The sequence below is a fragment of the Echinops telfairi genome, unplaced genomic scaffold (genome assembly GCF_000313985.2).
Source record: "Echinops telfairi isolate 266 unplaced genomic scaffold, ASM31398v2 ScPeMD7_1713;HRSCAF=2227, whole genome shotgun sequence".
Lineage (NCBI taxonomy): Eukaryota > Metazoa > Chordata > Mammalia > Afrosoricida > Tenrecidae > Echinops > Echinops telfairi.
Window position 1 is genome coordinate 21,692,741 of NW_022105611.1, and position 25,757 is coordinate 21,718,497.

At 43.1% G+C, this 25,757-nt stretch overlaps 1 protein-coding gene across 2 annotated transcripts in view; it reads right to left on the reverse strand.

The window, feature by feature from the left end:
- Positions 1 to 25,757, reverse strand: part of RNF121 (ring finger protein 121) — a 48,463-nt gene that overhangs the window by 17,718 nt on the left and 4,988 nt on the right. For both annotated transcript variants that reach the window (XM_045293130.1, XM_045293131.1), the window contains exons 2-3: positions 20,287 to 20,324; positions 12,581 to 12,722 (exon numbers count right to left, since the gene is read on the reverse strand). In XM_045293130.1, the coding sequence (XP_045149065.1) occupies positions 12,581 to 12,722; positions 20,287 to 20,318 (174 nt within the window). In that variant the 5' untranslated portion in view covers positions 20,319 to 20,324. The remainder of the gene's footprint in view (positions 1 to 12,580; positions 12,723 to 20,286; positions 20,325 to 25,757) is intronic.

Below are 25,757 nucleotides of genomic sequence, written 5' to 3' on the forward strand. Positions count from 1 at the left end.
AAACACATGAGAAAGTGTTCCCGTTCATTAGTCATAAGCGATACTTAAAGAAAATAGAAATTGATCTACCTTATGGCCCAGTCATCCCTTACTGGGCATATACCCAGAGGAAATAAAAAACAAAACACGACCAGTCATCTGCGCTCCAATGTTGATTGTGGCACAATTCCCAATCACAAACAGTTGGAAACTACCTAAATTTCCATCAATAGACGTGTGGATTAGTAAACTCTGGCACATACACACAACGGAGTACTACGCAGCACTAAAGAGCACAGATGATCACATGAAATACCTCGTTTCATGGGAAGAGTTGGAAGGAATTAGGTTAAGCGAGATAAGCCAATCTCAAAAGGACAAGTATACCGTGAGTCCCCTGAGGGAAGTACAATCAGCACAGCAGGAAGAGAAGAAAAGACACTTATCTCACAATGTACGGGTGAACCATAGGCAGTCAGGGGGCGGTCAGACCAAACCCAGGGAGGTACATGTGATTCCAACATAAAGAAGGGGAAAGGGGGAGGGTGAGGGTATTTGGTTGTGTCTCCACAGAATCGGAGGGTGTATACAGATCCCACCATGGCACGCCAAACCAGGAGGGCAACGTAACAGGTGGAGGAATGCATGAAAAGACCGGACTATGGACTACAGGGCTGGCCCCAACCAGAAGCAGCCTGACCCCCACCCTGGAAGTGTGTGCCGTGGAGAACGACACTAGACCTTCTGATAGAGGAAAGGAACTGACCAGACGGAAGCAAACCTAGTTGGATAAAGAGAAAGGGCAGTCGGCCTAGACTCCATATGGGCACACCAAGCCCAGAGGATGAGGCCCCTGCATGGAGCTGCTGGGGCACAGAGAGGACTGTGGGACTACCAACAGCTCAAGACATGTTGTCCCCTAACTGGATCATACAGAGACAAGGGACAATAATGGGGACACATGGCTGGGAGACAGTGAGGAAATGAAGCATAACAGATCAGCAATTGGAGTAAAGACAAGCCACAGAGCCCCTGAGGAGCTCCAAGAATGGACTTTGGGTGAGGAGGGGCAGCCCCCTGATCTCCCTCAGGACCAGGAGGACCAGCAAACTGACCTGGACCTATGTAGGGGTTTTGTTTGTTTTTCTTTTCTCATCTTTTTCTCTTTCCTTTTCTTTCTCCAACCGTATGTTTTCTTATTGTTCGGACAAGGACACGGATGGTTTGCCTAATTATATGGGTTGGACCATGGGAGGGAACTCCGGGGAGAAGGCAATGGGGCCAATGGCCCCAGAAGGTAGAGGGGGAAGAAGGAGGTGGGAAGAAGAGTGTGGTGAGCGGACAGCGCCATGGACAAGGAACAACTCGGGAAGTGGAACCAGCATCTAGGAGAGGGCAGAGATCCTGTGAGTATTAGAGCAACACCGCGCTAGTGGAGAGAAAGCACTCAGAGGTGGAACAAGGGGGACAGTGATGGCGGGCCAGGAGGAGGCCAAAGCAAAGGCACAAATACGGAGATTAACAGAGGTGTGCACTTATGTAAATACATTAATCCATAACGACAGTGGTATTTGTCTATGTACATCTATTTATAAGGCAATACCCTGAAGCTGCAGACGGCCCTTGGGCCTCGGCTCATACCTTCCCGCAATACAAGAACACTTTTGTTCTAACAAATTGGCATTCTGTGATGCTCACCCCACACACTCCCTACAGGATCGCTGAAGACAAAATGGGTGCATAAGCAGATGTGGCGAAGACAGATGATGGTGCCCAGCTATTAAAAGATAGAGCGTCTGTGGTCTTAAAGGCTTGAAGTTAAACAAGGGGCCATCCAACAGTGAAGCAACAAGCCCACATGGAAGAAGCACACCAGCCAGTGCGATCATGAGATGTCATCAAGACTGGGCAATGGGCATCAGAAGATTCACAACAAACAGTAAACAAACAAAAATGCTGAGAATGGAGAGGGGTTGGAGCGGACACCCAAAGCCCATCTATGGACAATGGAACATCCCTCCACAGAGGGAGTGAGTCAATCAGGGTGCAGTAGAGCACTAATGGATCACACAATATACCTTTGTTTCCTGGAGGCCTACTCACCACCCCCCTATCACGACCCCAGTGACGCCTCCCAATCTGGACTAGTCAGGAGCATGTACATAGGTGGTATAGGCAAAAGATAAAACTCACAATACATGGAACCCAGGAACAGGAATGAGAACAGATACCAAAAGGGTGGGGGGAAGGTGGGGAGAGGGGAATGCAGTGAATGGCACAAAACCGCACACCCTCAGCCAGGGGGAAGAACAACAGAAACCAGGGGGAAGGAAGACAGTGGTCAGAGTGAGATTTGAAAATAATTAATCTACAATCTATCAGGTGCCACCAGAGTTGGGGGTGGGGGGGTGGGAAAAGAAGAGGAGCTGATCCCAAGGGCTCAATGGAAAGTAAATGCCTAGAAAAGAACGACGGAATATATGTACTGATATGTCGGATACAACTGATGTATGGTTTGTAACAAGAGCTGTAAAAGCCTCCAATCAAATGATTGAAGAAAAAAAACAAACAGATTTGGAGTGACCAGTAGTCTGTGAAAGCAGGGTGGTTGGGGGAAGAGTCAGGAAACACTGGGACAGGACAACTCGTGATTACTCAAAAACTTCTGTTTCTAAATCTGAAGGGTTTTATGCATTTGAAACAGAAGTTCATCAACAATCATTGTCCACCAATAAACTTTGCTCTCTATACATCTGCCTGTTCTTGTCTTTTATATAAGTGAGGTCACACACTGTAGTGTTCTGTTGTGACTGGCACTCAGCAGGTCTTCCAGTTCCATCCATGTTTCAGCTTCTATCAAGACTTAGTCCTCTCTGGCTAAGTAGTAAGGTAGACATTTTTAAGGGCTAGCTTGGCAATAAATTGCTGACGGTATATGATTCTCAGAACAAAGACAAGACTCTGGTGCCATCTGGTGGCAGGACTTTTATTTCGTTGATGAGTCTGATGTAGTAGGCTCAGAATATTGGGAAACCTTGACTCTTCCAGGACTTGGGATGACAAGGCGTAAACACATAAAATAGCCGCGTAAAGCATGAAGTACAAACACGGGCATTCAGAGGAGAGACTGTCCAGTGTGGGCAGGGCTGTCAGGGGAGATTCCTGGGAGAGGCAGAGGTCTGTAGAAGGCTTGGATATGGCCAAGCCATTCCTCTTTCTTTTCCTGAGTCTGCGAGCATGAGGGGGAAATAAAGACTGACCTGAAAACAACTCGCTGATTCCGTCAGCGAACGTGACGGACTCCCCCAGCTTTCCTGATCCGGCTGGAGGATCAGAACAGCAACACCTCCCCTTCTACACTGTGACGGTGATACATGTCAGCAGTTACGAACCAGCTCATATTTAAGTAGGTCCTTTTCTAGTTGAGAGCTGACTGGAAGGTGTGTTGACAGAAACAGAGTGAACACCTGACAATTAGTACCTGTAATCCATGAGTAGGTGGCCTAGACACCCTCTAGATCCCTTTCACCCAGAGGAGCTGTAACTCAAGGGAACCGTCAGAAAAGAGCCCCCAGATTACCTCCTCTGGGCACCAGCTGCCCTGCCATTCTAACTTTTTTTTTTTTTAACATTTTATTAGGGGCTCATACAACTGTTATCCCAATCCATACACACATCAATTGTGTGAAGCGCATTTGTACATCGTTTCTCAAAACATTTTCTCTCCATTTAAACCCCTGACATTAGGTCCTCATTTTTCCCCTCTCTCCCCGCTCCCCCCTCCCGCATGAGCCCTTGATAGTTTATAAATGGGTATTTTGTCATATCTTGCCCTGTCCGACGTCTCCCTTCATCCACTTTATGGTTGTCTGTCCCCCAGGGAGGAGGTCACACCCACTTCCATGTACTCGGTTCCCTCTTTCCTATCCATTCTCCCTTTACCCTCCCTGTTTTGCCACTCACACCACTGGTCCTATAGGGCTCATCCGTCCTGGATTCCCTGTATTTTCAGTTCCTATCTGTACCAGTGTACCTCCTCTGGTCTAGCCAGTCTTGCAAGATAGAATTCGAGTCATGGTAGTGGGAGCGGGGAGGAAACCTTTAGGAACTAGAGGAAGGTTGTATTTCTCATCATTGTTACATCGCACCCTTACTGGCTCATCTCCTCCGCCCTTCTAACTTTTATGGTTCTCATCTTACCACTTCTGAACCTCCCTGTGTTGTGACTTCTGAACCTCCCTGTGCTGTGGGGCAGGGATCACCCACTATGTTTGGCTGATAAGTATTTGGGATTAAAATGAAAAGCACATCCAGGAAGTAGAAGATTCACACTAATAGAACAATCAGCATCATTATTCAAAAAAATGCTAACATGTAGGCAGAGATCAATTAAATGGGGATGTCTGAGATGTGATTCATGATCTGGTCAGTATTTTCAGGAATGATTTGGATAAAAAACAAAGAGGATTTAGCTATCACACTGTGAATGACAGACAAAAAAGCTGGAGGGAAAGGGCAGGTCCTCGCACAAGGCAGTGAACATAAGCACAGAAGCAGCAAGATCCAAAACAGAATAAAACCTGTTTCTAAGGCTCTTCCAGTCTAACATTCTATAAGCCAATAAAGTGCAATGCAACCTGAAACCACGGATGAAATCGAACTAGCCAAGGCGCATAGGGTGAGGAAGGAGTGGCCTAAAGAGCAGCTCACAGGAAACAGATCTAGGGGGTTAGTTGATCACAGATTGCCAGGAGATCTGACAACCTGGGCTGCTGCTGCTGCTGCTGCTGCTGCTGCTGCTGCAAACAAACACACAAACAACACCAACAACAGGAAAACAACAGGCAAACTGAGGCTACTTTAACTAAGAATACAGCAGAAGGGTCTGGGAATGCAGTGATGTAAAGAACAGCTGAAAACACTAGGACACTAGGTCTGAAAAGGAACCCAGGGCGGTATGGCTGTTACCTTCAGTTACTAGAAGTCGTCAAGAGACCCGGTACACAGATATACTCACTGTAATCAGGTAAGGCACATTCCTGGAATAGTCTGTATGGTAGAAATGGTTGGCAATTCCACTCTACCACACCCCTGGCATACGGTCCTTACTTACTGAGGCAGGCCATCCCATTCCCAGTAGATAAGTTAGTTCCTCCTTGATGCTGGTCTGAAAAACTGGCCTTTGTGTCCTTTGTACCTCTAGGTCCTCTTCCCATCCTTCAGAAAGGCAGAGTACATTTATTCCCTGTTTCAGGGCTGCTTCCCTGAGGACTAGAACTTTGTCTTCTTCCCTAAGTTTTCTCCTCTCCAGGTAAAGTGGCTATCAAGCAGTCATTAACAACACTTACTGGCCCCCATGCTACTGATCAGAGATTCAGAAATGAAAAATAAAGCCTTCTCTACAACTTCAGGAGGAATTACTATTATTGTTTGGGCAGGGTCTGAACCGGGCAGTCCCACCTCCTCTCCAGCTCCTCAGGAAGATGAAACCTCAAAGCCCCTGTTCCCAGCCTCTCAGGATGGATATGACCTATTGAACTATGCAACTCCTGCCCCAGCACTCCAAAGAGCTTCTCTCTCCAGGCCAGGTTCTCTATAGCCCCTTTCCCAGCACTCCAGAAAGCAGGTTTGCAAACAGTAAGATGACTTCCCGGGGATTGCATCCTGACTTAAGGCCCTGCAGCTGCAAGCAATAAAAAAATCTCCCTTTCTTCTGTCAACGTATACTTCCTTAGCTCGAGCCCTATATGTCTCCCACCACCTCACCGACAAGCTGCTATTTCCCTGACCTAACTCGTTGGGTCTCGGAACTGTCCAGGAGCTCAACATGCTCCTGTCCCTCTCTCTGCTCTCCCTTCCCTCCGGGGAGCTCTTTCCCTACCCTAATAAAGCCGCTCTTAACCTCACATTCTTTGTCTCAATCCTAGCTCCGTTCAATGTCTCAGTATTAATGGCTCAATAATGCTGCATAATAAGTGTTACAATGGATTAAGCTCAGGTGGCCAACCAAGAAAGTACGAGTTTAACTCCTTGTATAGTGGAGAGAAACTTCATGGAGGAACCAAGGAAGACTCCCTGAAGAAAGTAACCTCTGATCTCTGTGTTGATGGCCTCATAGGTCAAGAAGGAGAAAGGTAGAAGCAAAGAATCCCGAATTGGAAAAAGGGGGCCTGGTGACAGAAACAATGCTAGAGATCATATTGAGAGAGAGTGGGGGCGGGGGGCTGCCATCGTGTGAAGTGTGTTCCAGGATGAGAGAAAGTGAAGCCAGAAAGTACAAGCAGTGTATGGAAGAGGGGTGAAAGAAAAGGCTAGAGAGATAGGGAAGGGTCAGAAGAGGCTGAAATACACATCCCAATGAGGTTATTATATTCCAAGGATCAAAGGTTTTCTTCTTCATGGGCTGTAGATGATAACTAACCCCTTGCCATCTTAGTCAGCATTCTCTGGACATATTCTAGTACACCCTCTTAATGTCTTGGCCTAAGAAAAACCTGTTTTACTTTAAAAAGGTTTCCAGGTAGGAGAGTTAGCCACACTCATCCACTCCAAGAGGGAAGAGCAATTCAGGGACAGAAGCTTAAAGAGATCCTATCTTTAGTAACAAGATGATGAAAGCGTTTCTCCTTGGAGATCTTTTAAAAATAGTATAGTTACTTTTCCAGGCATAAACTTATTTCTTTCCCTAGCATCCCTGAGGGAACTAAGGAGTAAGCCTGCTTAGACTACCTGAATAGCTGATGAAAATGGAACTAAAGAGGGGCCAGAAACTGAGTGTGGCCGGGTCAGATTTCCAATCCAGATCTTGTATCTCCCGGCCCTCCACTTAAGCATCACTTGTAGAGCTTGTGGAGAAACGCTGGAGAGGATGAGGAGGCAGGATGATGTTGAGAGTAAAAGAGGGCGGATGTGAAATTAAGAGGCAAGGGAAGGGCTGGGCAAAGTCATGAAAAGAGAATTGGGGAGAATTAAAAACAAAAATGACCACGATAGAAGCTGACAGTAATGTCCTCATCTGAAAAATGAAGAGAAGTTCCCAGCCCATTACAGAGAGCTATTGTGAAGCTCGACTGAGATGGCAACAGGGACGAGAATGTTTTAAAACATCAGCAAAAACCTTTACCCAATCCCAATAAAGTTCAAATAAGTAAAACATCAATAAATTAACTATGAAGAGTTTGAGGTATTATTATTGCTGTTGCTACTGAAAAGAGTAAGAACACTACCACAGTCCTTGGATCACAGACGAGTTCTGTTCCTAAGCCTGTCTTTAAGTTGAATTTGTGTCTAAGTTTAACAGTACATATATGTGGTGCAGTGGACTACTTAACGTGGTCCTTCTAGCCATTGTCTAACTCCCACCAAAAGATTGGGTGGGACTATGCACTTAAAGGGTTGTGGCCTGAGGGGATTCGATTGCATGCTAACAGGTAAATTAGGTACATGACATTTTTGTGGGAATGACAAAGTATATGGAACCCTGAGGGGGACTGGACAGTTTTGTCATCTGCTAAGCTTAAAATGTGCCAACCCGAAGACAGAAAGGAGAATCTCGCAATCATCCAGAAAGACAAGATGGCAGCAGGGCACAGGATTTGTACCTGGGACCTCTGCAGTGGGGCCTTCACTAGACCCAGGTGACCGAGCGAGCTGTAAATCAGACACGGTGGCAGCAGTCAGCATAACCAGGAGCCCGAAAGAGACTGCCATGCTAGGCTTCCCAGAAAAAGCCGAGCTTCTTTCAGTAAGAGGCTTACTGGCGGAGTGGGGTGTCTCTGGGCATTTGTTGGATGAACTAACGAGCTCTGAAACACTTGCCTGAGCAGGGCAGAGATTAAGGGACTGCTGAAAGGCCCAAGACCTGAGCGAGGTCTGCCAGAGGGCACAGTTGAGAAAGGCTGTTCTAACAAATGACCCGTATCCTGAGTATTCCCTTAGGAATCCCCGTAGTTATAAGGATTGTCTGTGAGTTCTGTGTGGCTATTGCTACGAACTAGGGAACCCAGAAGAGATGTAGCTTGCTGTAGATACCAATGGCTGGTTTCAGAACTGGAGGGAAAAAAGGGTGGCGAGAGAAGTTTTGTCTGACCTCTGCCTCACAGGAATTACCCTTAGGCAGGTGATGCTGATAATAATTCTGTTTCCCCACTATGATGAACTAAATATCTTTAACATCAATGATATTCATAAAAACGATGTTTTCATATGCACCACTAAGTAGTGTTCAGTTACTATTACGAATCATTGTATATACCTCAAATTTTTAATACAGGGCTCATAACTACCAGTTGTAAGTTAAACTGGACCTTTGTAACCCAGCAACTGCCCATATCTGAAATTTAGATATAGAAAAACAGTAGGGTCTCTTCCTCCACATGGCAATTAATCTAAACGGGTTCTCTTAACTGGAACCCAGGAAGTTAGAGAAGCTTGACACTTTCAACAGTGAAGCTAGTGGGTTGGCATACCTGTTCAAAATCAGTCCTCTGGCTGGCAGCACCCCGGCTGTTCTGAGCCTGTGGCAGTGGTTCTCCTCCAGGGAGGTACTACCAAACATCTTACAATGCCCAAGACAATCTCCCACAAAACCAATTATACCGCATTAAGCGTCACTGTCAGGTAAGTGTTGGGCTACTAAGCTTCAAGTGCGTCGTTCAAACACACAAACTGCTGAGAGAGAGAAGACAGGTTACCTGCTCCTGTACAGAATGACAGCCCTGGAAACCCTATATAGGAGTGGCTATGAGTGAGAACTGTCAGTGGGTTTGGTTTTTTCCCATCAAGCGTCAATAGTTACACTGTTGAGAAACCCTGGTTTGAGAGAACAGAGCTACTGATTTTTCCCACTTGGTGATCACGGGTGCCTTCTAAGAGCCTGGGCCGCCAACTGGCACTAGTGAAGAACAGAAAACTCCATTCAGTTTGGGAGAAAAACAGACCCTTATCACTTAATTCCATCATATCTTGGCATGCTGCAAGCATTTTTTTTGTTTTGTTTTGTTTTTGAGAGCTCTAATGGCTAATCTCAAACAGTTCCTGTTTCCACTACTCAACAATCCAGTGTCTTTACACAACTCTCCCTGGAGAGCCATTCTGTTTTGATTCCCCACCCCCCACCCTCATCATTCCTCTTCCTATAGGCATTCTAATGTGCTTACGATGTATATTTTTGTGTGTAATTTAATATTACAATTGTATCATGTCTTCCTGTGAATGGAATTTAAATGTAATGGTATTGTTATGTATCTTTCTGTTTCTAGTACTATGTACTTTGTACTCAGTAGGATGCTGCTACCATCCCCACTGTGCTTTTACCTGCAACTCCAAATCATGGTATGCGTCCACTCTGCTGTATCGATTTACTCTCTCAGCTAGACGTTCCATCGCCTCCACCTCCTCACTGCCACAAGCAACACGACAACATGCCCTTCAGGGATTAACACTCTACATGTCTCCTCAGGGTGTGTGTACACTCTGACTGGTGTTCTGCAACACTCTTTGAATGGCCACATCAGTCTGTTCCCGGAGTCCATGCAGGCCCATGATTCCTACCGATACTTGGCATTGTATAACGTTCTCGTTTTCTGATCATCTGATAGTGACAAGTTATGTGTCAATGTGCCTTTCCTTAGTAGTGGCTTTCACCACCTCTTCACGTCCTTTTCTACAGATCGCCAATCCATGTCTTTTGCCTATTTTCCTACTGGAGCTACGTCATGCTTGTGTTAGGTGCTATGGAGCCAGTTGGGACTCAGTGACCCGCTGTACAACAGAAACACTGAAGCACTGCTTTGTCCTGTACCACTCTCACGATGGTTACTATGCTTGAGCTCTCTGGGGCAACCGCCCTGTCAATCCATCTCATTGAAGGTGTTCTGCTTTTTTGCCCCCTGCTGACCCTCTACTTTACCAAACATGCTGACCCTTTCTCCAGAGACCGGTCCCTCCTGAGAACATGGCCCAAGCATGTGAGAAGAAGCCTCACCATTCCCGCGCTGAAGGATCACTCTGGCTATCCCTCTCCCAAGACAGATCTGTTCACTCTTCTGGCAGTTGCTGTTATATTCAATACTCTCCACCAACATCGTAGCTGAAGGTATACATTCTTTCTCAGCTTTCCTTATGCATTTTAGGAGCGGTAATACTGATTCGGAGGAGCTCCATAATCACTACCCCTATCTTCTCCTATTCTGCTACCAGTTAAATTACCTATAGTGTCCTTTAAAAAACAAAAATTCTTACGTTTAATGTAATATAATTTTTCACATCTCTATCTTTTTTGCCTATGTATATATTTCAATTAACTATAATTTCATCTTTCATAATTAGGACTTTAATACATCATCTTTCTTGTATGTACTGTTATGTAAAACTCTAGTTTTACATTTTCACTATATGGTGAACCAGTTTTCTCAACAAAATCTCTTTAATTATGAAAATGTTTTTCATTGATTGGTGGCTATACTTTTATTGTATATTAAGTTCTCATCATACATGGATCTGTCTTGGGATTCTTCGTTCTGTTCTACTGATCTTTATCATCTGCTTTCAGGTTACAGCTTAACATTCGGTAAGAGTCCCTCTCTTGAAAGTTGCTTTCTTTACTAACTTTATTCCTGGACTTCAGGCACCAAAAATGTAAGTTGGACTGCTAACCACCAGCTGCTATATGGGAGGAAGCGGGGGCCATTTGCTCCCGTACAGAGTCACAGAGTAATATGGTCAGTGAGCCTGCAGCTGACTGGATGGCAAAGGTTTGGAGTTTGGTAGGAGGAGTTATGTACTCCTCCCCGTACTCTCCTCTCCTCTAATGGCCCTCCCGTCCAAAGTCAGTATTATCCCAAATCTTGATTGTAATATTTTCTTGCTCTTTAAAATAAAGTCTTACCATACAAATACATGCTTTAAAAATATACACAGTTTAGTTTAATTTTAACTTTCTAAAAATGTCAGCACATTGTTAATGCACTGCTGAGCTATACTATTTTCACTCAATATTATATTGCTACGACTCAGCCTTATTTTTGGCCATTTGGTTATTGTATACGTTTTATATAATAGCTATTATTTTATATTATATAATACTGCATGTACTTTGTAACAAAAAATTATGCCCCTCAAACAATTTATTTTACCATGGAATGGTTCTCATGGTTGAAAATTTCTTCATAATAATTAGCTGAAATTTGAGTTCTTAAACTTCATTTCAACAGGCTCAGGATCATTTGGTGCTAAGGTCAATTGGCATAACATAGTTCATCAAGACAATTGTCCTCATCCTACTTTGGTTTTTTTTGTGTTTTTTTTTTTGCGTAGTCGGCAGGATACGAACCTCATCCTACTTTGGAGAGTAGTGAATGGGGTCAAGAGCTCGTGAGCAGCCCTCGGAGGTACAACTACTGGTCTCTCTGTCCAGAGGAAAGGCGAATGATGAAAATCAAAGATGCAGCATGGAAACAATTAGTCCGATGGACTAATGAACCATGTGGACATTAGTCTCCACGACCATGAGACATGAAAAACTAGATGGTATCTAGCTGCTACTATCAACTGCGCTAAAAGGATCACATTAGCAGGTCCTGGATAGAGTGGAGCAAAACCAGGTGAAACAACTCAAAATCATAAGACAAACCTAGTTACTGGTCAGAAAGAGACTGGGGAACCCTGAGACCATGGCCCTTAGTCACCCTTCAGGTCTGGAAATGAACTCACCTCTAGGGCTCAATTGTCCGTCAACCAATGCACAGGTCAGACCAACTTTCAACAATGGATTCTTTAATACAGTGATTCTCAATCTTCCTAATGCCGCAACCCTTCAATACAGTTCCTCATGTTGTGGTGGCCTCCCCAATCATAAAATTATTTTCGTTGCTACTTCATAACTGTAATATTGCTGCTGTTATGAATCGGGTGGCCCCTGTGAAAGGGTCATTTGACACCCACCCCCACACTCAAAGGGGTCACGACCCACAGGCTGAGAACTGCTGCCTTAATACTAATAATGAAAGCACAAAACACAAAAGGTAAAATAAATGGAACCTCATAAATTTTTAAAACTTTTCTTCATCAAAAATCTTTACCAAAAAGAGTGAAAGAAAAGCTACTGACTGGAAGAATATCTTCAGCAGTCATCTGTCAAATAATAATTGAAAACCAAAAAAACAAACCCACTGCCACTGAATCTAGTCTGACTCATAGTGACCTACAGGACAGAGTAAAACTGCTCCTACGAGTTTCTGAGAGAGAAATTCTTTACAGGAATAGGCAGTCTCGTCTCCATTGGGGCAGCTGATGAGTTTCAACTGCTGACCTTGAGTGGGCAGCCTAACACATAACCCAGAGTCCCATTCCATCTGAATTGTTCCTAATACATACCTCCTTCATGAATCTGTCACACAATGTTTAAAAATGGAAGAACCTACTTTTTTGGGGCCATAAAAGTAGTCACATGTTCTATTTTTGTTTCGCCCTTTGAATCATTTATACATATTCAGAACACATACTATGAGCCAGTCACATGACTAAACTTCATTGTTATGGTCTATTCTAAAGGATCTCTTGATGGTTAATTAATAAAGAAGTGAGAAGCAAAGTGGCTTACATTGTAGGAGCGGGGGTGCCTCTGTTTCCACTGCACCAGGAGCAGCTGGGCCACCACCAAGGTAGCGATAAGGATGAGGACCATCTCAGCATGCATGGCTTCGTGGCCACGGTGCTTGGCATGCATGCGTGCATGCTCGACCCTGAAAGTCAAACAGAAGGAGTGAGACAAGTCAGAGCTGCTGTGGTAGTAAAGTGGCCATGCTTCCCAAGGATATCCTCCCAGTCTGGAACTCAGGTACATTCCTGAGTCTGACAGCTGCAGGATTACTGTGCAAATTAGGGACCAGATGGGCACACCCTAGAGCAGGAGTCCTCAAACTCTGGTTCGAGGGCTACATGCGGCCTGCCGAGGACATTTATCCGGCCCACCGGGTGTTTTTGCCGCCGCTGCTTGTCCTGCTTAGCAGCCGACTCGTCCAGTGTACATAGGAATTTGTTCACAGTTTTTTTTTAAGACTATAGTCTGGCCCTCCAATGATCTGAGGGACAGTGAACTGGCCCCCTGTTTAAAGTTTGAGGACCCCTGCCCTAGAGGATAGGCATTTGGGGATAGAATAGGACTATTTGATCTACAGGAACTAAGTTTGGCTTTTGGAATTAGAGGTGGTAGGGAAGCTGCTGTTTCCTCCTACTCCCAGGGAAGAAACAACTGACATCTTCCCCACAGAGAAAGAGGTCCCAGAAGATGTCAGGGGCACTGCCAAGAATTCAGGCCTGTTTCAACCTCTCACTGAAAGGGTTAAGTATTTACAGAGAAAGTTATAGCCATAAATCTTCATCGATATTTATGACACCAATAAATGAGTAACAAGAACACCGAAAGTATGTGCTGATACTAGGGTTGAAGTCTTGTCTCAGAGTCTTCCTAATCTCCGTCAGACCAGGGATTGTTAAACTTGAAGAATCCGGACAGCTTAAACTTTGTACTGACCCACCGATGACTTCACCCCCATAACCCACAGGTAAACAGCCTCCCTTAAGCCCCAAGAATGTTCAGTAACTAGATAATACAGATGGGATTCTTAATCTAAGGTTGGCATTTCTGGTCCCGATTGTTGCTAGTAAGTAGGTAATTGCCATCAGTAATAGCAAAAAGTTTCCTCTGAGAACAGAGCAAAATAATTTTTCTCACTAGTGTGAGTCAAAGTCAGCCCATAGAAGAGAAGAGAGGAAGGACTTAGAAAGAGAATCAAATGCAAATGTAGCCTGCAGCCAGAGTTTTCCAACAAATTCCCAATGATGGCTTTATGGGATCCCCCAGGGCAAAGGAGATGAACTGTAGGAAGAATCCAGTGGGATGAATCATGGATATGTGACATGATAAGACGTGTAGATCAAAAAGTTAATTGTCGGATCTAGGTGGCAGGTGCAAGGGTATTCCTGTACAACTTTTTCAACTTTTCTATATGCTTAAAATTTTTCATAGTAAAATGAGTACAAAAATAATATATATAAATAATAAAATAAATGCCTCTGGAACCATTACAGGAGTAGCCAGCCAGCTACAGCATCTAAAGCAGTGGTTCTCAACCTGTGGGTCGCGACCCCTTTGGGGGATCAAGCAACCCTTTCCCAGGGGTTGCCCAATTCATAACAGTAGCAAAATTATAGTTATGAAGTAGCAACGAAAATAATTTTATGGTTTGGGGGTCACCACAACATGAGCTGTACTAAAGGGTCATGGCATTAGGGAAGTTGAGAACCACTATCTAAAGGTTCATCTTGCATGAAGCTGTATCTTGGACGTAGACTCTGTATGAACCAGGTTCAGTGAGGGGCCGGCCCCAATCCCAACGACATGGACAGCCGCCCCTCCCCACAGAAGAATTTATTTCAGAGGACAGCACTGAAGCTGCAGCTCTGGGAAAGGAATATGTCTGATCAGGGCACACGGGAGCAAATGAAGGGGGAGGAAGAGAGAGTGGATCACATCCTGGCCCACCAAGCCTTGAGGACAATATTCCCGCTCAGAGCAGCCAATGCACATAGAGGGCCATATGGCCGGCCCCACTATGAGACACGACATCCCTCACTGACCCATAGCCCTACAGGGGACAACACTGGAGACACAGTATGAGAATTGTGCCCGATCTGATCCTACCACATCGAGGCAAAACACTAAGGATGTGCAACAGAACAGCAAGGGGAGCAGAGCAAGGAAGTCCCGAGGGAGTACCAAAAATAGACTTTGGGGCCATGATGCTCATCTTCCCCACACGATATCTGAAGACAAATGGGCGCACAAGCAAATGTGGTGAAAAAAGCTGATGGTGAGCATCTGGGGTCTTAAAGGCTTGAAGGTAAACAAGCAGCCGTCTAGCTGAGAAGCAACAAAGCCCACATGGAAGAAGCACACCAGCCTGTGTGATCACGAGGTGTTGAAGGGATCAGTTATCAGGCATCAAAGAACAAAAAACCCTATCGTTGTGAATGAGGGGGAGTGCAGATAGGGGACCCAAAGCCCATCTGTAGACAACTGGACATACCCTTACATAAGGGTCTTGGGGAGGAGACAAGCAAGTCAGGGTACAGTGTAGCAACGATGAAACATACAACTTTCCTCTAGTTTCTAAATGCTTCCTTCCCCACCCCCTATCATGATCTGAATTCTACCTTACATATCCAGCTAGACCAGAAGATGTACACTGGTACAGATAGGAACTGGAAACACAGGCAATCCAGGACAGATAATCCCTTCAGGACCAGTGGTGAGAGTGGCGATACTGGGAGGGTGGAGGGGAGGTGGGAGTAGAAAGGGGGAACTGATTACAAGGATCTACATATAACCTTCTCCCTAGGGGAAAGACAACAGAAAAGTGGGCAAAGGGAGATGTCAGACTGTGTAAGATATGACAAAATTATCAAGGGTTCATGAGGGAGGGGGCGCAGTGAGGGAGGAGAAAAAAATGAGGAGCTGATACCAAGGGCTGAAGTAGAAATCAAGTGTTTTGAGAATGATGAAGGCAACAAATGTACAACTGTGCTTGACACAATGGATGGATGTATGGATTGTGACAATAGCTATAAGAACCTCCAATAAAAGTATTTTAAAAAAGAAAAAGAATCAGGTTCAGAAAGAACCATCTTAGTGGCCTTGGCTGAGAAATTCCCATCTCTGTATCACAATTTCTTCATCTGTCAAAAGGAATTAATAACTGTTCTGCTTCTCCCCTAGAGTTTTCATGATATGATAAATCAAAAAGAGTGGAAAACACTTGTAAAACCTTATGGACGGCAGGAGGTTGTAAAGGCATCAAGAGACAAGTTTCTTAGTCTCAGACGGAATAGAACTGAATTGATGTGTACAACAAAATCAACGAATTTTTAAAGACCAGAGACATTATCCGGAGATAAGCTCCCATGTATGCAAAAATTATTTTTATGAATGTTTGTTGAAATACTTCCATGGATTGCAAATAGATGGCTCCTGAAGTAACCTATCCTAGACCCAACATGGTCTGGCACATTGATTTTCTTATGAATGAATACAATCCCAATGCTTTCAGGGACAAGACATTCACCACCTCCCAAGATACCTGATTACTAAAAGATGCTTCTAGTAAGACAAAACCAACTGCTTTACAGCTACCATTGGTTGAATCTAATCCTATACTCTGGAACAACAACGGACACAGCTACTTTTCTTCCTCAGTGCCACCCCTTCAAACATTTACCATGATCCTACTTAAGACAAAAAAGCAAATTGTGACTTCCGCAAAGTAGAACCCAATAGCACTGTCACATCTCTTAAGTCAGATAATAGACCTCTATGGACATCTTCAAGGAGCCCTGATCATGTAGTGGTTATGCACTGGGCTGCTAATGACAAGGCCAGCAGTTTGAAGCCACCAACCACTCCAAGGGAGAAAGATGGGGCTTTCTACTCCCATAAAGAATCAGTCTCAGAAACTCACAGGGGCAGTTCTAAACCTGTCACTATGAGTCAGCATCTACTTGATGGCAGTGAGACAGATATCTTCTAAAATGTTTGCACTATTGGTAGCTAACGTGCACAACTGGTGCATATGCAGCTTATTGCTGATGTTAGCTGAAGTTAACTCCTTCTAAAATCACCCTGACAGCCATCTAAGCAAGGCATCAACTAAGTCCGCTTGGAGGAATCATTCAGCAGGTGTGATCCAAGGAATGAATGGTATAATTGTGAACACCTGGTTTTCAGAAGGCTACGGATGACAGTGGAAGCCCAAAATCCATTTGCAGGCTCCACACAAGGATTAAGCCTCTGGTGAATCCCCTCTAACTATAGCTGAGGGATGTGAACAACCTTGTTATCAGACAGAGAGCATTGTAAAGTTGATGATGGAAGATATAATTAGGTTTAAATGTAATATTTTATCATTTGCTCTCTTTTTTGACCCATTTTAAAGTTGTTTCTGTTTAAAAAAAAAAAAAGTGAAGGGAAAATACATGTGGATTAAGCCTCTAGTGAATTCCCTCTGACCAGAGGCCAGGGACGTGAACAGCCTTGCTACCATGCAGAGTGTACTGGAAATATTACTGCAGATACAGTATTAGGATAAAGTTTAACACCATCACTTGATCTCTCTTTCGACTCAACTTGTTCTAGATTTTAATATTTTCTGCTTTCTTTTCTACTGTAGTTCTGTTTTGTATTTTTATTGTTGGGTTTGTGGGGGTTTTTGGGTATGTTTTTCTATATATGAAATCCAGGATAGCCAAATCTGTACAGAAAGTAACTGGATTAATGATTTCTTGGAGATATGGTAGGGGAGGTTGAGGAATTTTTTCTAAAATTGACTGTGTTGATTATTGTAAAACTCTTGTACGTATTATTAAACTTTCGAATTTTATGATATGTGAATTATATGCCAGTAAAACTGTTAAAAATGTTCTAGAAATTCAGGTGGGATATACTCATAGTTCAATTTTGACTCTTCGAGGACTTGCCTCATTTTGGCTGCTAATATAAAGCTTCTCCACTGTCTCTTCCTGCAGATGTAGTCAATCTGATCCCTGTGTAATCTGTCTGGCAAAGTCCACGTATGCAGTTACCATTTATGTTGTTGGAGAAAAGTATTTGCAATGAAGAAATAATTGGTCTGGCAAATTCTATCATGCAATCTCCGCTCCTTTCTATCACCAAGGTCATATTTCCAACTACTGCTCCATCATGTTTCCAATTTCTGCATTCTGATCGCCAATAATTATCGATGCGTGTTTAGTGTATGTTTAATCAAGTTAATATCAAAAAATTTGGTAGAATTCATTCTCTCAATTATTAGCTTTAGGGGTTGGTATGAAAATTTGATTAATAGTTGTATTAACTGAACTTCCTAGCAGATGTATAGATATTTTCCTATCAGACAGCATTGTACTTCAAGATAGACCTCGGAATATTCTTTTTGATGATGTATGCGAGGGCATTCCTCTTCATTTTCATTCCTGGCATAACAAGCCATGTGATTATCTGATTCAAAATGGCCAATACCCTATTTTAGTTCACAATGCCTAGAATATTGATCTTTAAGCAGTCCATTTCATTTTGAATGATTTCCAGTTTTGCTGGATTCCTACTTTATATGTATAAATTCTATGCTCTGGTTAGTAATGGATGTTTGCAGCTGTTTCTTCTTTTGAGAAAAAAAAACGTCCACCTGTCATACAAGGGGGTACCCCCAAAAAACCAGAATTGTGCTGGGCAGAGTGGAGCTTTCTTAGGATGCATTTTCCCCCAGTAGGGGATCGAGCAACTCGCTCTGAGTTAGTATACGCAATGGTGTTGCCTGGGAAAGTTCGCTCTGGTCACAGTGAATTTTTTCATAAAAGCAGTTTCACTCAAACCTCATTTTTTGTGATGGACAATTTTAAAGAGAACCGTGTGAGGCTGTGAAATTTTGTTTCCTGCTCGGGAAAAATGCCGCAGAAATTGCTGTGATGTTGAACACAGCTTACAAGGACGGCGCTATGGGAAAAACTCAAGTGTATGGGTGGTTTTCTCGTTTCAAAACAGGTGAAATGTCGATTGATGACAAACCTCGTTCTGGATGTCTGTCAACTTTCCAAACAGACGAAAATGCCAACTTGGAGTTTGTTCCACCAGGTCAGACTATTAATCAAGCCTTCTAGTTAGAGGTTCTGAAAAGATTGTGTAACAGTGTGCTTCAAAAAAGACCTGATTTGTGGCAGATACGGGACTGGCTTTTGCACCTGCTGACACAGCCATCTCAGTGCCCCAGTTTTTTGGCCAAAACAGCATTCCTCTCTTGCCTCACACACCTTACTCACCTGAGCTTGCTGTGTGCAACTTCTTTTGTTTCCGAGAATGCAGAGGGGCATGAAAGGACAGAGATTTGACAACACAGAAGAGGTGAAGAAAAAAAGGAGGGAGGTGTTGTTGGTCATCCAAACAGATGAGTTTGAAAAATATTTCCGAGAATGGAATCGTAGATTTGACAAATGTATTGAGTGTAATGGAGTAAAAAATGTAGATACATAGCTTTGAAAAAATAATGCCATGGGGTGTTTTTTTGGGGGGGGACCCCTATACTGCGGTGGCTTGTCAATTGCTATGTCACAGGTATTTCAAATACCAGCAGGGTCACTCAATGTGAACAGATTTCAAGAAAACTTCAGAATAGACTACAAAGAAAAAACAGGTTATCTACTTGTGAGGGATTAGTCAATGAGTCAATGAAGAACTGATGAATAGCAGTGAAACATTATTAGATGCAATGCTGGAAGTGGTGGGCAGGCCCTTAAAATACACCTGAGGAAGAGCCTCCCCCCAACAGATCATGATGATGTGAAAAGAGTAAAGCTTTCAGGATCTTAATTTGCTGATGGGGCATGACTCAAAACAAGAAGAAACAGCAGCAAACATCTACTTACTATCCTATATTTGTACAATTAATAGTTTTAATCTAAATAAAGGGTTTTTTCTCACTATTAAATTTTACCTGGTTACTTTAAGCTCAATGATCAACCACTTTGTGAAGCTTGTGGGGGCATACTCTCTGAAACTTCTTAACTGCTGGGAAACCATGGCACTTAGATGATGTGTGTTCACGCATTCTGGTTACAAAGCAAGTATGCATGATGATAAAGTCAATAATCATCACCTTCAAAACAAGTAACAGTTACAAGAAAGAAGCTTACCACATGTGATTTTACTGTTCTAAGGGCTTCATATATATTAATCCTTACAACAATTCTATAAGGTAAGTACTGTTATGATCCTGATTGGAATACTAAAGCAATTAGAAGTAACATTCCTGAGATTATATAGCTAGTAAAAATAGGAAAGCTGATACTCAAATCCAGATAAATGGAATAGTAGGGTCCCACTTACTCCCTAGGACCCAAGGAACTACCCAGAAGTAACCCAAAACTCAAACTAAACTCACTGCCATCGAGTTTATCCTCACTCATAGCATTCCTATAGGACAGAGTAGAATTGCCTCTATGGGTTAAGGCTATATATTCTTTATTGGAGTAGAATTCATCATCTTTCTCCCAAGGAGATTTGCTGTTAGCAGTCCAATGTGTAACCCAGATCTTTCAGGGACCAGGAAATATCCTAAAAGATCTGTCCTTCCAGTCATAAGCCACCTGTTTCCCATAAGTCATGAGGAAACAGAATGAGAGATATACACCTCTACTACTTGGGCTAATGGCTAACCTGTAGTTCCCAGCATGAGGGGCCCCCTGCACTGTCATACTTACCTCCATTGCTCCTCTGGAGACAGGTCTGACATATCCACCTGTAAAAAGACATCACATACACAAAAAAAATCCATTACTATCTTAGAAGTGTCCCTACCCAACAGAAAGTGCTCACACATTACTGAGTATGTTCAAGGAATTAGGGGAAGCTTCAAGCCTTACACTCTCCATGCTTTCCTCAACATGGCATTTCCCATAGATCTTTCCCTTCTCTAACTAAAAGGTAAGAAGATTAGGGATAGAGGGGGTTGTCTCCACCAAATGCCTCCGCTAAACAAAACTTAGCTGGCCATGCCGCAACAAAGCGGTCAGAAATAAATCAAGCACACATTAGACACCTAGGAGGACAATCCAAGCTGTGCACACTCAGACCAAGGTCACCTAGACACAAGTGAAGGTCAACCTGGACACACACACTAGGCACCAGCAATATCATGTCACAAGTGCCCCTGAACTTAGCCACAAGAATGGCCAATATCCTGCAGTCTTCCAGCTCCTGCGCTGCCCCCTCCCCCTGCAGTGGGGATAGGAGGGGATATTAGCACAGGCTGAAAGCAGGGCTTGGTCTCTGTCAGCCTCTTTTCAGGTCAGAGGGTGGGATATCTCCCGAGCGCGCCCTCTCAGGGCTCAGACACACTCTGGTTCTGCATTCTTGTTCTAGGACTCCTTTCATGGTTTTTTGTTTTGTTTTGAGCTCCCCTGAACAGGCCATCTTCAGTCTGGAGCTCTTGTGTGGTCCCCCGCACAGCCTTGCATGCTTTTCAGAGACAGTGTGTACCATCTGAGACTGTAATACATACCTGAAACTTCCCTTACGCTCATAAAAGTTACTTGGACTTACAAAGGTGCTTCTGCCACGTGAATTCTTTCAGTGTTGAGAAGCAAGAACTAAGGTAAACCATCCCAGAAACCTAACAATCATTTCATGTTGACTTCCACCTAAAGTGTGTTATAGTTAGGCGTGTGCTGTGGTGAGCAATGAGGAAAGAGTGAAAACTCCCCAACTCCAGGAAAACCATAGTCCAGCAAAGAAGCAGACATATAAACAGTTAATTTCTTAACTGTATGCTAAAGATTAGCTTTGGCTTCTAGCTCAATATGGGGTGCTACATATTAGGGAAGGCTTCCTGGACAAGATGTCTAGTACCATATATACTTGAGTATAAGCTGACCCGAATATCAGCCAAGGTACCTAATTTTACCACAAAAACTGCATTAAAAATGTGCTGAAAAACTCGGCTTATACATCAGTATACGCGGTATCTTTGGATACTATATGAAGAAACAAAAGAAGGTATTAACAAAAACACAAGCGAAAAAAGTAACACCTTTCTCTTTACCCAGCTTGACCTATGCCTTGACAAATCATTCTACTCAGTCCCAAAACACACAGGGCTCATTCCTGTTTCTAAGTGTTTGCATATACTCTTCCTTTAGCTCTCTTTTGCCTCCCATCCAAATCTAACCCATCCTTTGAGAACACAGCTCCAACTTCACCTTCCTTAGCAAAGTCTTCCCTGAACCCCTCGGTTCATGAATTCAGCCCTCTACTTTTCTTTAGCAGTATTTTCTCCTGCCAGGATCAGCAGCATCTGGGAGCTTGTAGAAATGCATAATCTCAGGTACCACTCCAGATCTACTGAGTCAGCACCTTCTTTTTACTAAGCTCTGTAGGTGATGTGCATGTACACTGAAATTGTAAAGTACTGTTCTATACTATTCATTCACTTTTATGTCCGCTTAGACAATACTTTCCAAGTGAGCTAACTGCTCTGACATATGATCAGGTCTAGGGTAAAGAAATAAGGGGCCCATGATAATCAATTTATGGAAGCACCTCACTCCGTGGTACCAACCCTGCATCTGTTTGACCATGAGTGTGTCTCCGTAAAGTTTGGGCCATAGTAGCTTGCTTGCATTACCTTAGTTTTGGTCCTATTTATATCTTCTTCCCACTCCATAAATCTAGGAGTTCCCTCAGAACCAAGACACATTGAAAACTGCTTTTGGGGACTTTTAAGGAAAATAGTACAAGCTAAGCATATATTAAGTACTCATAGAACTAAAACAGAATTCTCTTCAAAAACAAAGATGTTGACAAACCAGTAACCCACCTGGAGACATTTAAATTACAAAAGAAACAAACGTGAAAAATAAACAAGCATCTGAAAAAGAAATATTCAAATAACACTCAGGGATCGTGTTAAAATCTACTTGCCAAAACAAAGCAAACTACAAGTCTAAGAAAGCCAGATCAGTCTACTGAAGAGGAAATAAGGAACACTGGGGAGATCAGTGAATGGGCCAGGCATAAGGACTCTTCTCACTGAAACAGTGAGCCAAGCATTCCAGGCTTGTGGCCTTAGTTTCTTCATCTGGAAAAAAAAGGGAATTAGACTTCTGACTGCGATACAGGGCTGTGACAGGAAGTGCATTCAAGATAACCAAGTGATTCCATAGCCTTCCTCCCGGGAGAGTGGCCATATTTGTAAACTCTGAGGAGGAGGAGGAGCTCTTCCAGAGGCTCCGGGAAAGCATCTCAGAAGGACAGGGCAACAAGCGACGAGACTTTAGGGTGAGAGGTTCCCTTAGCGCTTCACGGAGCATACAAATGCTGAGGGCGAAGAGATGATCTGGCTTTAATAACGGCCTCCTTATTTCAATTACATCCAAACCAGGCTTCTGGTTCACGTGAAAAAAACAAAGAAAACTGTAAACTATAGTTATAATTAACCTGTAGCACCTGGAGGGATGTGTTTACTTGCTCCTTCATTAATGAGTTTATCCATTTGGGGCCAAGCACTAACCCATTCTAAAGAACCCAGGTAGTTAAATGTGTAGGCTCTGAGGACTAGGGTCCTGAGTGATAGACCCAGGTCCAGCTCCTTCAACCTCACATAGAATGTTTTAATGCCAGCCAATCAATTCTTACGATCTCCCAAGGCCCCTAACCATGCCAATTTACATAAGTCCCAGGTTGAAAAAAAGTTAAACAGAAAATGGCACAATGGAAAATATGTAGGGGGTAGGCTGCTATACTGAGATACACTGTAATCCCCACAAACATGGCTCTTGACCCTCACAAATATTTTACATGTGGTCTCTGCATCTTAACAAATCTTCACTTTGTCCCTTAAGTCTCTCTTTCCTATCAACCTACATACTGTTTCCCTGCCCCCTCCAAAAAAACCGTGGCCAAATCCTCCTCACTCCAGACGGGTCCTTTAAACTGACCCATTCACTGAAGACAAACATCTTCAGTTGATTTGCTTTCAAAGTGTCATCCACAGACCAGCGTTATTAGCTCCCTGAGGGCTTGTTAAGAAATATGAAATCCAACTCTCTCCCAGACCTCCTGAATCAAAATCTATTTAAACGAGAATATCCATATGCCTACTGAAGTTTGAGCTTTGTTACTGCATCCCAGTAACTAATCAGTATCACTCTATCCTCCACAACCCTAGACAACTTCCAGCTTACTCTTTCTCTCTCTGCAGATATGCCCGTTTCAGATATTTCATATAAAATCATACGATGTGTGGTCTTTTGTGACTGCCACAGCATGTTTTCAAGATTCATCCTTGCTACAGCATGTATCGGCATTTTACTTCTTTTTATGGCTGAATAATATTCATGTTGTATTTATCCATTCATACCCAGACATATGGGTTGTTTCCACTTTGGGGCTACTGTAAATGCTGCTGCTACAAACACACATCTATAATTTCTGGGGGGTGGACATGTTTTTAATCACTTTAGTATGTATATACCCAGGAGTGGGCCGTGCGATCATAACTGTAACTCTTTGCTTAACCTTTTTGTAGAATGACCAGTTTGTTTCGAAAGTAGGCACACCATTCTACATTCCCATCAGTCATGTACAAGGGTTCCAATTATTCATATTATCAGTATCTTGTTTTATTAAAGCATCCTAAATTTTGTGACAAAAGAAAGGACTGGCAACCTACTGCTAAAAACTCAGCCACTGAAGTCTATGGAGTCCCACTGACACACATGCAGTCACCATATATAAACAGACAAGTATGTAACCTGTCATGAGTATGAAGTGGTATCTCATCGTGGTGTTGATCAGTATGTCTGATGGCTAATGATGCCCAACGTCTTTTCATGTATTTACGGACCATTTGTATATTTTCTGTTTACTCAGATCCTTGCCCATTTTTAATTGGGTTATTACCCTTTTATATACTCTGAACACACGTTTATCACTAAACCTATGATTTGTTAATATTTTCTCCCATTCCGTGGCTTCTCTTTTCACTTTCTTGATGATGTTCCTTTGCAGCACAAAAGTTTTTAATTTTGATGAAGATCAATTTCTATTTTTCCTTCTGTTGCTAGTGTCATGACTAAGAAACCACAGCCTGATCCAAGATTTACACCAACCTTTTTCTGCTAAAGCTTATAAAGTTTCAGTTTTTACATTTTTGTTTTTGGCCATTTTAGTTAATTTTGTAAGTGGTGTGTGGTAGTGATTTAACTTCATTCTTTCGCATGATGCTATTCAGTTGTTGCAGGAGCCCTGGTGGCTTAGTGGTTATGTACTGGGTTGCAACCTACATGGTTGGCAGTTTGAAACCACCAGCAGCGCCGCAGAAAAAAGACTGGACTTTCTACTCCCATACAGTTACAATCTCGGACACCCACAGGGGGTTGGCTCGCTGGCGAGTTCGGTTTGGCTATGCAGTTGTTCCAGCATCATTTGTCCAAGACTATCCTTTTCTCCTGTAGGTCTGTTTTTTGGTTTTTACTTTTTAAATTTTTATTTTAATAAATCATATTATTGTGAGCACTTACAGCTCTTATAACAATCCATATATCATTTGTATCAAGCACATTTGTACATATGTTGCCATCATCATTTCCAAAATGTTTTCTTTCTACTTGAGGCCTTGGTATCAGTTCCTCTTTTTGCCCCTCCCTCCTTCATGAACCCTTGATAATTTATACATTTTTAAATTTTCATATTTTGCACCATCTGCTGTCTCCCTTCTCCCATGTTTCTATTGTTTGTCCCCCCCAGGGGGGGATGTTATATGTCAATCATTGCGATTGGTTCCCCCTTTTTCCCCCTACCCTCATGGTATCACTACTCTCATTATTAGTCCTGAGGAGTTTATCTATTCTGGATTTTGTGTCGAGAGCTCTTATCTGTAACAGTGTACATACTCTGGTCTAGCCAGATTTGTAAGGTAGAACTGGGGTTATGATAGTGAGGTAGGAGAGGAAGCACTAAAGAACTAGAGGATTGTTGTATGTTTTCGCCGGTGTTAACACTGCATTGTGGCTGACTCGTCCCTTCCCTGTGACCCTTCTGTGCGGAGATGTCCAATTGTCTACATATAGGCTTTGGGTCTCCATTCCGACTCCCCTCATTCACATTGAAACATTTGTTTTTTTGAGGTCTTCTGATGCCTGATACCTGATCCATTGATACCTCGTGACCACAC